This window comes from Populus euphratica, unplaced genomic scaffold (assembly GCF_000495115.2).
Source record: "Populus euphratica unplaced genomic scaffold, PopEup_1.0 scaffold47.1, whole genome shotgun sequence".
Taxonomy (NCBI): Eukaryota; Viridiplantae; Streptophyta; class Magnoliopsida; order Malpighiales; family Salicaceae; genus Populus; species Populus euphratica.
Genome location: NW_011499925.1, coordinates 703,118 through 715,923, shown reverse-complemented (window position 1 = coordinate 715,923; position 12,806 = coordinate 703,118). Strand labels below are relative to the sequence as shown.

Genomic DNA, 12,806 nt, shown 5'->3' with positions numbered 1-12,806 from the left:
TTTTTTTTCAATTTCATTATTATTCAACTTTTTAATTTTTAAGATTTGTTTCTTATTATTTTAATAAACTTGAAAAAAATAAAATATTAATAAATTATTTTCCAGTTTATTTTCCATAACATAACCAAACACTGAAAAGTGTTTTCCAATTTATTTTCTATAACACTACCAAACATCAAAAAATAATTTACTTTTCAAAAATTTATTTTTTTTAGAATTTAATTTTTAAAAATTTATTTTTTTTAGAATTTATTTTTCAAAAAAAAATAACTTCTTTGTAAACAAACGGTGCCTTCTAGATTGAGCCACTATGTCAGGACCATGTGAATGGGCTACTTCGGCCTTATTTATATCCTTGAATTATGGGCCTTTATCTTTCAGCTAGCTAAACCCGTTATTAGTGAAACCCTTTTTTATCCAGTGCCAGAATAATGTTCCAGTTCACCGATGGCTAATTATTTTTGTGATTAAAAAATATTTTTAAATTTTTTAAATTTTAAATTATTTTTATATAATTTTAAATTGTTTTATCATGTAGATATAAAAATAAATGTTAAATAATAAAAAACTATATTATTTTAATATATTTTTAAATAAAAAACTTTTTTATTGAATTATTTCAAAAGCTGCAAGAATAAAACTTCAGCGTTTTTCACAACCCCTCTAATTTGTTCAATGTCCCAGGATTCAGGAAAACCTTGAGTCGATAAAGCAGGAAGAGTTTTCTTTCTCCCAACTATCTCTTCAATGAGTCCATAGTATTTTTATTTATCTATTATTTTTAGTTTTTATTTTTATTATTAGTATTTTTCTTCTTATTTTTATTTGCTTTATTTTTAATTTTATCTATTATTATTTTATTTTATTCAATATTTATATTAAATTTAATTCTCATTATTTTATTTGTTATTTTATTTTTATCATATTATTGATTTGTTTCATTATTCAATATCATCCTCATTATTTTATTTTATTTTATTTTTATATTAATTTTGATCCTTATTTTTTATCGATATTTTATTTTCTTTTAATTTTAAAAAATTAAAAATTTTATTTCATAATTTTTTTAAGTTTATAATCATGAGGTAACGTAATCTTATCACCTAAGTTATTGATTTTAAAGAGTAGTCCAATTTAACTTGTTTTTTTAATTTTTTTAATTTTATTATTAAATATTTATCTTTATAATTTTTTTATTTTTATTTTTATAAATTTACCTCAATTTAAATTATAAATAAATTATAAATTCATCAAGTTAATTCAGTTAATTAAAATTACTCTTCTAATATTTTTTTATCAATTTTTTTAATCATAATCTCTTATTATTTAGGTTTTTTTTCAAGTTGATTTTTATTATTTTATTTTATGTTATTTCAAGTCATTCTAGCCTCTGAATTTAGCACACTAATTTTTAAACTGATTTTTTTCCAATGCACTTCACCGTTTCATTTTTTTGGTAGCCATAATACTTCTTTTTCGTTTTTCATTGTTACTAATATTATTTTATAACTATATTATTAAATTATCTAAATTTATTAAAGTCATTCAAATAAATTATAAATTAATAAAATTTTCTTATTCTTTTAAAAACACTCCTATTATAATAGCATTTCACAAACTCCAACAAAGCTACGAAAGTGATAGGCTTGGGAGTAGGAGCTGATCATTTTCTTGCCAAGGGCAAGGGCATGGCCACAAACGTTTAAAAGCAAGCTAGCTTTTGAGGAAAACTTTTAATCCCATCATGTGCATTATTTGACCTAATACCAATCTTATCCACTACTGAAGCACAGAGTTGAGCTGGATCAGGCCAATACCAGCTGACAAACCCAATAAATAAATAAATAAATAAATAAATATATCATGTATACCAGCTGGACAGGACTAGCGGTATCTTTTCTTCCTATCATATACTATGTTTACCAGAATATCACTGCCCCGTGATGCTCACAGCTGTAGCATTTCCACCCACATATTTAAGATACTTCTCCCTTACTCTAACCAATAATAAAAAACCGTCGTAGTCAACGTATTCTTGCGGGTCAAAGATATTTAAAAAAATTAATTTCTTTTAAATTATTTTTAATGCGCTGGTATTAAAAAGATTCTAGATTTAATTTTATTCCTTTACGTAAAAAACACTTGAAAATTAATTATTTTAATTAATTAGATTAGATGGGTGTATTTCTCTGTACGAGAATTTGAAAAGAGAAAAACAGAAGGAGCTGAAACTCAGTCAATGTTGTTCCGAGTGGATGCCCATTAGACTGAACACGACACGTCGTTTTTGAAAGGCAAAAGGAACAAAGTAAACATCTCTTCTCCTCCCAAAAAAGAAAACACTCGCTCGTAAATCTTAAGCAACAATTAATAATACTGCTAGTTAATTCTTACCTGCATATACAACAATACTCCTATCGTTATTAGTGGTAGTTGATGATGATGGCGATGACTGGTTTTTGTGCCTCATAAAGTAGAAAATCAAAGCGGAAGTAACTAACAAGGCCACACCCGTGACCCCACAAACCAAGCTTGCTACCACCAGCACGTGCCTCACACGATCGCCGCCGCCTCCGCCGCCGCCAACGCCGCCACCAGCAGCTCTCCACCACGAGGTGTCGTTCGAGTTCATTGCTTTCGGCAATGCTACCCCGGACGACGACGTACTTGTGGCCGCTGAAGATGCTCCAAAGAACTGCTTCATGTCAGGTGGGAATCTCACCCCTGTTGGTGGCATGCTCTGGTACTCAAGCCCGTGGTCAGAGGGTCGTAGCTCCCTGGCTTTTGAGTCCTGTATGATGATGATCATGACGATGATCGAGAGCTGCATGTAGACAGCCGTCACTTTGAGGGTGATTTCTTTAAAAGAAACCATTTCTAGCTCTCCAGTCCAGACGCCTCTTGTTTGTTTGTTAGTCTGTTTGGCTCTCACTGTCTCGAAGCAAAATAAACACCAGGAAGTATTAATAAAGAAGGAGAGAACAAACGGTGTCGGTTGGTCTCGCGCCCTCTCCTTTTTTCTTAATGTGCTTTAGTTTTAAAAGAAAAAACGAAGAAACGCGTGACTGGTTGTCGGGGACCGAAAGTCTTCACAATCACAAAAGGTGTTCATCGCTCTCGCCGCTGCTTTCTTTGTCTTCTACTACTTGCCTGTTGCTGCTACTGCTCAACACACAACAATAAAAGCAACAGATGCAAGCAAGAACCAGCAGTTTGATTTTCCCTTCTTCACATGACCCTGCACAGGGAAAAGGAGGATGTTCCAGTGGGAGATTTATATCTTGCTTTAGTTTTCTAAAGTAAAGCTCGAATCAAACAGCAATTATTTGCCCGCCTTTCATCTTTACGCTAACTAAAGTTAAAATGGGGGTATCAATTCAATAACAGGGCTTCAATGATTTGTTTATGATCATAGATTCGTCTTGCACCAGGTGGCTGTTCATGTCTTTTCATTTCTACTCGACCGTCCATTTTTTAAATGTAGCTGTGGATTCCAATGGCATTTTTGGAGTTCCGGCTCAACAGATATTTCAATTTTTTTAATTAAAAATATATCATTTTAACATATTTTTAAATAAAAAAACATTATCAAATATAATTTCTACCCTATTTCTAAACACTCCAAACAAATATAAATTGTTTGATAATATTTTAAAATTTTACATTAATCTTTCAAAATCTACACTTTCTCGAGTTTGTGTGATAAATTTTACATGTAAAATAAATAAAAACAAGTTTATATAAATAAAAAATAAATTATTTTAGTTTTTATAAAAGATTTAAAAAATAATACAAAAAAATAAAAGTTGTTTAACTAACGAAATAGTTTCTTCTCTATGGTAGAAAAAAAAAAACCATTTTAGAATGTATTTGTTTTTTAAAATAAATTTTGTGATTGTGATTTTAAAAAATAGTTAGTTAGATTTAGTTACGTACTTAGTAAAAATTATAATTAAAATTTATGTATAATAAAAATATATATAAAATATTTTATTGTTGTGTTTGGAAACATAGTTATGATTATTTTTAAAAATACTTTTTACTTATAAATATATTAAAATAATTTTTTATTTTTTAAAATTATTTTTGATATCAGCTCATAAAATGATATGAAAATACCAAAACAAATTAATTTAAAATAAAAAAATTTCCAAAAACATTTTTAAGACGTAAAAACAAACAAAATTTTACAAACTCAATTAAAAAAATATCTAAAAACTATTCCATAAAAACTACATTTTAAACTTAATTTTTTAATAATTCTCATGATATAAAACATAAATTGATTTATTATCAAATATCTTACTTTATTTATTGCACCTCAGCAGTTGCACCACAAACACAGCCTTAATACATGGTCTAAGATGCCATCTTTTCTTCCTTTTCTTTTTTTTTTCTTTTTTTCTTTCTTTGTTTTTTTTTTTTTGATAAAGAAGATGATGAAATTTAAATCTTGCTATACTCCAATTTCCTTACAAACACTTGGAAGAACTTGCTATGGTAATTCGGATTCCGATATTGAAAATCACTAAAGCTCACTATTCATTTGAATCGTAAATGAAGTTCAGCTGTGAAGCAGTCAAGGGCCACACCTTGCTCAACGCAGGAAGGTAATAAGGTATACATACATAATAAACTCAAGCATTACAAATTTAAAGGAGTCCAAAGCTCCCAAGTTATCACAACCAGAAGTGTAAATGCAGTCCAGACGCAGAGGCATGTAAGTCACTACCGTACCAACCATTTAAGAATCATTCATGCTTTGGAAGGTGGACATCTAAGCATTTTAATGGCCTGATCAACCGTATCCGTACTAAATCAGTGGTACAGTAACCCTTTCTGCTGCTTAGAAGCCTTAATGCTAAAACTAGCCGTGAGGCCTCCCCAGCTGCGTGCCTATATCAACATCATGATGAAATTTGCCCGCAGGAGCCAAAGAACCATGCTCCCCCGCCCATCACGTCTGTGGAGAAACATAACATAAAAATACAAAGTCTACGAGCTTTGAATACAGATGTCTCCAATTCAGGTGTCGTCGACTTGTGAGTGGAAAACAAAGCTTGGGAATGTAGTGGTGATGTCCCTGCTCAAGGAAATAAAGAAACTGAGTCATAACTTGCCACTAGCATGAGGTTCAACATGGAAGTATTTGCCTAACCAGTTACATTTTCTAGCCCATCAATGATTTGGAATGTCCGGAAATTCTTTGGTTCACAAGAAAATCCCATAGCATTAAGTAACATCTAGCGTGAAAGGGAAGGAGGCATGCGTATTTTGAACTCACTTGAGGTATTGAAGGGTCATATTCTTCAGCAGGGATGGATGGCGTAAAACAAGGCTTCTCCACTCTTCTTTGTCAATCTTCCCATCATGTTTAGTATCAGCTTCCTCAAAGGTCTGAAATAAGACTCCAGAATTCAGAATCCGAAAATTTTCCAATAAACACTTGCAAGCAAACAAAATAATTTTGAAAGCTTTCAAGAACTGATTTATCAGGCGAGAAAGAAAAAATCAACTAATCTGAGGGAGCACCTTGTCAATTATACTTTCTATCACATCATCTGCCAGGTTCATACCAGATTCAGCAAGAGTAGCCACTACCATTTGCTTCACCTGTACATCAACAAGTTGATAAGGTCTAAACTCACCAATAAAACAAATAAATAAACAACTAAAACTTGTTCAAGAATCAAATAACCGAAAGTTAACCATTAAACAATGAAATTTACCTCCTGTCTTTCAATAAAACCTTGCTGCTTTAGATCGTAAAGTTGGAAAGAAACTGCAAAAGGCACAGAACACATTAACATAAATAGAGCACCAGGTACAAATGCCTGGAAAATTTAGGGTGGTATTTTGAAATTTTTCATCCTAATTACACACTAAAACATATCAAATCTTTAAGCACAAACAGTATGCCAATTAGTTAATGTATGAGGTACACTCAAAACAATTATGATGATACACGAGGGACAAAAGAAAAGAAACGTTATGATAAGGAACTACTCAATCTCAGACATACACTCAATCTTATCATCAATAGGGGCGTTTGGATGAAAAACAGAGAGGGCACGGGCAAACTCTTCAAAACCTAGTATTCCATTATGTTTTGTATCGAACAAGTCAAATACCTGCAATCAACAAGCAACACAAGGCAGTAGCAAACAAAAGATAATTAACAAATGGGTCAAAATACTCTATCAGACAATTCATAGGATACAATTGAAAGTAGGTTTTGGCAATGACAAGAGAGAAGTACCCTATCAGCAAACAAACTCTCCTTTTTGTTTGTCTTGAACAACGCCAATTGAAACTCCTCCTGTAATAGGAAATTAGAGAAAAACGCATGTAAGCATTGTCAAATAAATTATAAGAAAGTAGAATTTACATGAAGAAAATGAAATCTGGCATTGTAAGAGGAAGTATTAGTTCATATTAAGACAGAAACACAGAGCAAGCTTATGCATAAAATAAAAATTTTGTATCACCAACTTGAAGAATAAACAAACCTTATTGATCAATCCATCATCAATCACAGCGCTGCTGATCTTCTTAAAGAGCTCATATAATGCCTCTATTTCACTCACACTGACTGCATCCAATGTTAGCAAGAACACAACTGTCAATTGAATATTAACTAAGGGGAAAGATAATATGTTCATTATGAAACAAGCTGTAGTATCCTTTTCATTCGCAAATAAAAAAGAGCCATCACAATGAGCAAACATCTTCACAACATAAATGAGACCAATGGCGACAGGTATTTACTATGTTCATCATAAGATAACCTTTATTGCAAGACTTTCACAATCAAAATCAAAAAGTCAAAGTTTAAGACAATTAGTGCAAAACCACTTAGCAAGACATATTGCATAAAATCTAAGCATTCTCTTTTTCCTAAAGATACAAAGAACAAGAAGCAGAAGAAACCCATTAGCAGCATCAAATAAAAAATAAAAAATAAAAAAATGTTATCATAAAGATTGGACCAGTGCATACAGACTGTCTCCCTTGCAAGAAGCTCAGGATCTTGAAGGCCTCTTGATTGTTTGTATAAGTCAAGATCACAACACCGCAGGAGGGAGGTGATGAATCCCTCTACACACCGCAACATGATAAATTGTACGCATCAAAACACTCCATACCTGTGAAACAGGGAAATCAGTACGGTACTCTACACATAACTTCATGTGAAGATAGAAACAACATCAAGGCAATCAATAACCTTTTCACCATTTCCTGCTTCTGCTAGCCAATCCCACAATTTAAGTTCAGCCAAAAACTTGAGCTCTCAAGAGTATACCTGTTTTTAGAAATAAAATCAATATATCCATCCCTTCGTGATTAATAAAGAAGCATTCAATCAAGAAGAGGAAATGTAGAAAATGAAAAAAGGGAAAGACATAGGCCCCCAGTTTGGTAAGAAATGACCATAACATGGGTCAGTAGGTTATGGAAAAGAGAGAAGAGAAGCAACTAAAATTAGAGGTGGAAAATCTTTTAATCTCTGCGGCACGGGTGCACGGAAGCATATTACATGTATTAAGTTATGAACATCATGTCAACCAATGTGTCATACAATATATAGATTGCTTCTACCTTTTCTCATTTTTTAGAAAAAAACAGAAAGCCCTCCCTGGATTTGTGTTTCTGCAACAGGTGAAAGTAACTGCTGTCCGTACCAGAACTATAGATCCGCCACACAAGCCATATAATAAAAACCAAAGATGGTCAAACTGTCCAACAAAACAGCCGCAGCCAATTTTCCAATGGCTCCTAGTGACCCAACAAGTGTCCAAAACAATTACATAATAGAGGGGCCTCTAGCAGCCTTGGCAATTGAAAAATTCGAGCAGCCTTTCTGGTAGAAGTAGAAAAGGGGGAGAAGAAAACCAATTGAGTGCTCTTCCACAAGGAGATCCTATGGTGTGGTTGGTGCACCACTGAAAAGAAAATAGGCAAGTTTAGGTTCTTGGTGCAGATGGATGCTGTGGACAAAGAGGAAAGAGCTAGTTGTATTGTTCGTGGAGGCTCCTTTGCAAAGGTCCCATGACACCTATGAATAAAACAAATGCAAGGCTTGACATTACAGAACCTAGTTATCGCAACTCAAAACACAGAGTAGCAAGGGGGGTCAAAAAAGTTCAATGCTCGTGTAAAACTCAGTTAGTAGGTTCATCTGTTTTGATTGAATTTGAAAGAATCCAACTTAAGCCATTCGAAGACCAGCTAGTTATACAATGAACTGTAAGCAGGATGGTTTTGACCTCCATGATGAAGCATGTAGAATGCTCTCTAGCAGTGCTACAAGCCCACGAACCTGAGCAGGCATCAACATGTATTGTGCCGGACCAGCTTCAGGTACTCACAAAATGCTAGGCCACAAACACTTTCTGATGCCGTATCTCCAACAATCACCACTCTTGGGTATTGTCACTAGTCGCCTGTTATATCCTCACAAAATGAAAGGCAATGTCTAGCACTGTTTTCCCAGTTCTATTGTTGCATTGTTATTTGCTTGCATTATCTCAAGATTCAATCACAAAGAAATGATAAAATTTTAAGCTTTACATTGAATTGGATAAATACCCTGTTTATGGTCAATAATTCAATACCGTGAATAACAATATTTAAGCTGTAAAATCGCCTCGTCGTTGAAAATAGAATAGTATAATCCAAAAAACCGATTCCTGACTCAATCATCAAATTTCTTATTTCACCTTGCATTCATCATTAAATCCAATCTGAACTATAAAACTATAGCCTTCCATATAAAAGATCATCCAGCAGGAAGATAATGCAGGAAATCTATGAAATGCCAAACATCAACAATAAAACGCTCTGACTAGCCACATGATCTGCCTTGCCTTATTAGTATGCTACTGTTAAGCACACATATATCATCCCCCATTAAAGTTGGCATGATTGGCCTCACTAAATAAACCAAAAAAAAGAAAACTAAATAGAATATAATTCAACCTAAATTAGAATTCCAAAACCAAACCAACACATAGAAACCACCGATCCTGATGTCCAAAAAACAAAAATTACAAATGATAATAACAGCATGATAGATCCAATGAACACTTCAAATATTCAAAAAAGAATCATAATAACATCAAACACCTAACATAAAAGCAGCTCAAAGATCTGTCTGGATGCTGACAAAACGCAGGAAAAATCGGGAAAAGGAAAGATAAGAGAGATGGAGATGGTGGTTTCCAAGATGCCACGATTTGCTAGAGAAACAAACAGATGATAAGAAGAAGAAGAAGAAGGTCTCACCCTACGCAAAGGATGGATTGTACCGTAGAGAAAGTTTATGACTCGGAAAACCTGTGCGACTGCTCCTTGTAAAGATTTTTTTGATAGCAGTTACAGTATAATTGGATTATTAAGAGTCAGGGAGAGGGAGAGAGAGGGAGAGATTTAGAATAAAGGGACAGAGAAATCTGAAATTAGATTCAATTATTTAAATCAGTATTTTTTTTTCTTTTCTTTTGGGTTGTACAATTCAAATTTAATAGCACCCATGATTGTGATTGAATTTCGTCTTGCTAATCATGACTGAGACCGTGACTGCTCCATTTGTGTCGTTCTACTTCTATTTATTCTCTCCCCTTTTTTTTTTCTTTTTTTTTCTAGAAATAACTTTATAGGTGGTACGCTACAAACTTAATCAAAAAAAATTTTTACCTTGAATTGATTTATTAATTTTAGTTAATTTAATAATATAATTATAAAAAATAATTATTGATAATAAAAAAATAAAAAAATAAAAAATAAAGAAATAAATGATGGTTAATATTATGAAAAGCTATTATTTAAATATTCTAGAAAAATCTTAACAATTTTATTTGATAAATAAATAAAAATTTTAAAAAATAACCTTATAAAAAATTAAAAAAATATAAAGTTTAATTACTAACAAATTAATTATTAAAAGATGAATTTAAAAAAATAATTTAAAAAAATAAAAAAACCTTACTCGAGCTAGCATGTTAAATCTATTGTCTAATTTTTAGGCTAGGATAACCATGTTTAAAAGAAATTAGATAAAATATTGAAGGTTTACTCTTAAACAAATTAAATAATAAAAGATAAAAGTGAAAAAAATCAATTAAAAAAATATTGAAAAGTATTGAAAAGAAAACTCGAGTTAACTTGATTAATCCATAATCTAAAATATAAAATCAAGATAACACCATAAAAAAAAAAGTAACAAAAATCATGAAACTCAAAATCTAAATAACCTAATGTTGAAGGATGAAAATAAAAATAAATTAAATTAAAAAAATAATATGAAAAAAACTGAAGTCGAATTAGACTGACTTTTAAAAGTCATAATCAGGTCATGAGATTGTGATAATTTTATAGAAGAAAAACACCAAAAAAATCATGAAGTAAAATTTTCAATCATTCAAAATAAAAAATAAAAAAATAAAAATATAATTAAAGGAATGACGACCAAATTTAATTTAAAAATTAATAAAATAAAATAATAAAGGATGAAATTAAAAAATAAAAAAATCAAGAAAAAAAATCAAATATTGTATAATAATGAAATGAAATAAAAGAAATAGGGATGAAATTAAAAAATAAAATAAAATAAGAAAATAATTAAAAAATAGTGATTAAAAGAATTAGGCCTATGCCGGGTATAAAAACTAAATCAATCAAATGCTAATAGTCGAGATTGAAAAATAAAATCAACTTCAAAAGGTATTAAAAGTAAAACAAATAACAATTTAAAGAATAATGATTATAGTTGATACAAATACAAACTGACACAGAACATTTAATTTTTGGAAAGGTATGTGTAAAAATAGAGATAATGAGAGAGAAAACAGGAAGGAGAAAAAAAAACTCTACAAGAACTTAATTAAAATGCTGTCATACACACGTGTTTGACCACAGTATGGATAACATCGAGATGCTTTCAACTCCATTATGGATTATAAAGTCTGCCCATCGTGGACATCTCCTACTTGTTGACATGTTCATTGCATGCGTTAAACACTTTTACTTTTTAAATAATATTTTATATTTATTAAATTATTGTTATAACTAAAAAAAACTATGATGAGAATACAAATGCACTTTTAAGTACTAATCAATGAGAATACAAAAAAAAAAAAAACCTTGCATACCTGGTCAAAAGGTTTCGCTTTAAAAAATAATTTAGTAATTTTACTATACCTAAAAAAGTGTGAAGTAAAAAAATCCTTAAACTTAAGTTAAATAACTTTTGTAATTGAGAGTAACCTAATAATTCTACTGTGCTTTAAAATATTAAAAAATTAATTTATTCTTGATCAATCTGATAATGATTATTGGATTCTAATAAAAAGATCATATTATCTCTATAATAATATTGTTTTTTTAATGGAAAAAAAGTTATTTCACTATTCTAATTCACTTTAAAATGTGTATTTGTCCATAACGAAAAATTGAGCTTTTTTATTTTTTTCTTAATAAAAATAAAGAAGAGAGATTATAGTTTATTTTTAAAAAAAAAATAGTTTTGATTTTTTGTATAAATGTGAGGTTATAACCACAATTATTCTTCCTCTCCTCCACCACCAACAGCGCCACCATTAGCCTCTCACCATCTTCATCCCCCTATTGCAACACCCATGAAGAAGAAAAAGCCTACATCTTTGTATAAACAGGAAAAACAACAGTAGACCTTGCCCGCCACCGTAGAGAAGAGCCATCATCGCTCCACCACCGTCACTTGGCCAACAATAGCAGCCACCATTAGAAATAGAAGAAGAAATGAGAAGCATGAGATAGAAGCAGGGAGTAGAAGAAACATAGAAAAAACAGAAATAGAGAAGAATAGAGTAAAAGGAAAAACACAAAGAAAAAGAAGAAAGGCCAACCATCGTCAAAGCCACCGTCAGCCCAGCAACCACGCTCCCTCATTCCAGGTAATCTTCTCCCCTTCTCTATCCCCTCTACTTTATGCTACTCATTTTGCATGCAGAACATGAGCAATTCACGTTCTGCAGCAAAATGAAAAATAATTAGCAGCACAGTAACCAATAATTTGTTCCCTTGAGCTAAACAATCTAGCTTGCGTGGCTGAGCCGAGTCCAACCCTATATAAAGTAAACCTGATTTCATTTTGGGCTGATTTTGGCCCAGTTTTCTTTTTGGGCCGGGTCTGGCCCAGCCAGTTAATTAATACTTCAAAGTGCATTTTTATCAAGGTTTTATATCATCATTTTGCACTTGAAGTATCAATAATTCCTTAACTAAAACATGTTTTATAATAACATATCTAATAATATAAGATACCTTTAATTTATGGTAAATATTCATTTTAAATGCAGGCCTATCACATAAATGAAAAGATTGATTAATGAATTTAAGAACTGAAATTGAAATGACAAAGAGATGACCAAACTTAGAAAAGAGATGTTGGTGTAGTCCAAATCGGAACACTGTTCGGTAATTGGGTCATATCTGGAGTTGTAGATCTCGGATTTAGGTCTACTTTATATGGATAAAAAGATAAGACATGGGCCTACAATTTTCATATGGAGTCCAAGATTTAAAAAGGTCATTTTCAAGTTCAAATTATAGCAACAACAAAAAAGTCCAAATTTGTCCTACAGCCCTCGTACTATTCAGTGTTTGAACCATATGTGGAGTTTTAGAAATCCAAATGACCTTTATTTTTTTTCCTGGAAAGCCAAGACAAGTTTCTACAACTTTCATGTTTTTAAGTGGTTCCGATTATGATATTATCAATAACGTTTTGGGCAGACAAGAGAAGATAAGGATTGTCACCAAGTCAA

The 12,806-nt window shown here is 31.4% G+C and overlaps 2 protein-coding genes across 3 annotated transcripts; both read right to left on the bottom strand.

The window, feature by feature from the left end:
- Nucleotides 1-2,218: 2,218 nt before the first annotated feature.
- On the bottom strand, nt 2,219-3,449 carry LOC105135613 (uncharacterized). The gene has a single exon (XM_011040577.1). The coding sequence runs from the start codon at nt 2,873-2,875 to the stop codon at nt 2,384-2,386; it is 492 nt and encodes a 163-aa protein (XP_011038879.1). The 5' UTR covers nt 2,876-3,449; the 3' UTR covers nt 2,219-2,383.
- Nucleotides 3,450-4,518: 1,069 nt separating this feature from the next.
- CBL5 (calcineurin B-like protein 3) lies at nt 4,519-9,571 on the bottom strand. Of its 2 annotated transcripts, XM_011040578.1 has the most exons (10): nt 9,286-9,571; nt 7,226-7,303; nt 7,000-7,145; nt 6,510-6,592; nt 6,260-6,319; nt 6,023-6,131; nt 5,730-5,782; nt 5,533-5,613; nt 5,285-5,397; nt 4,519-5,083 (listed from the first exon to the last, which is right to left on the bottom strand). In XM_011040578.1, exons 3-10 carry the CDS (start codon nt 7,112-7,114, stop codon nt 5,026-5,028), a joined length of 672 nt encoding a protein of 223 aa, XP_011038880.1. In that variant the 5' UTR covers nt 7,115-7,145; nt 7,226-7,303; nt 9,286-9,571; the 3' UTR covers nt 4,519-5,025.
- Nucleotides 9,572-12,806: the final 3,235 nt, after the last annotated feature.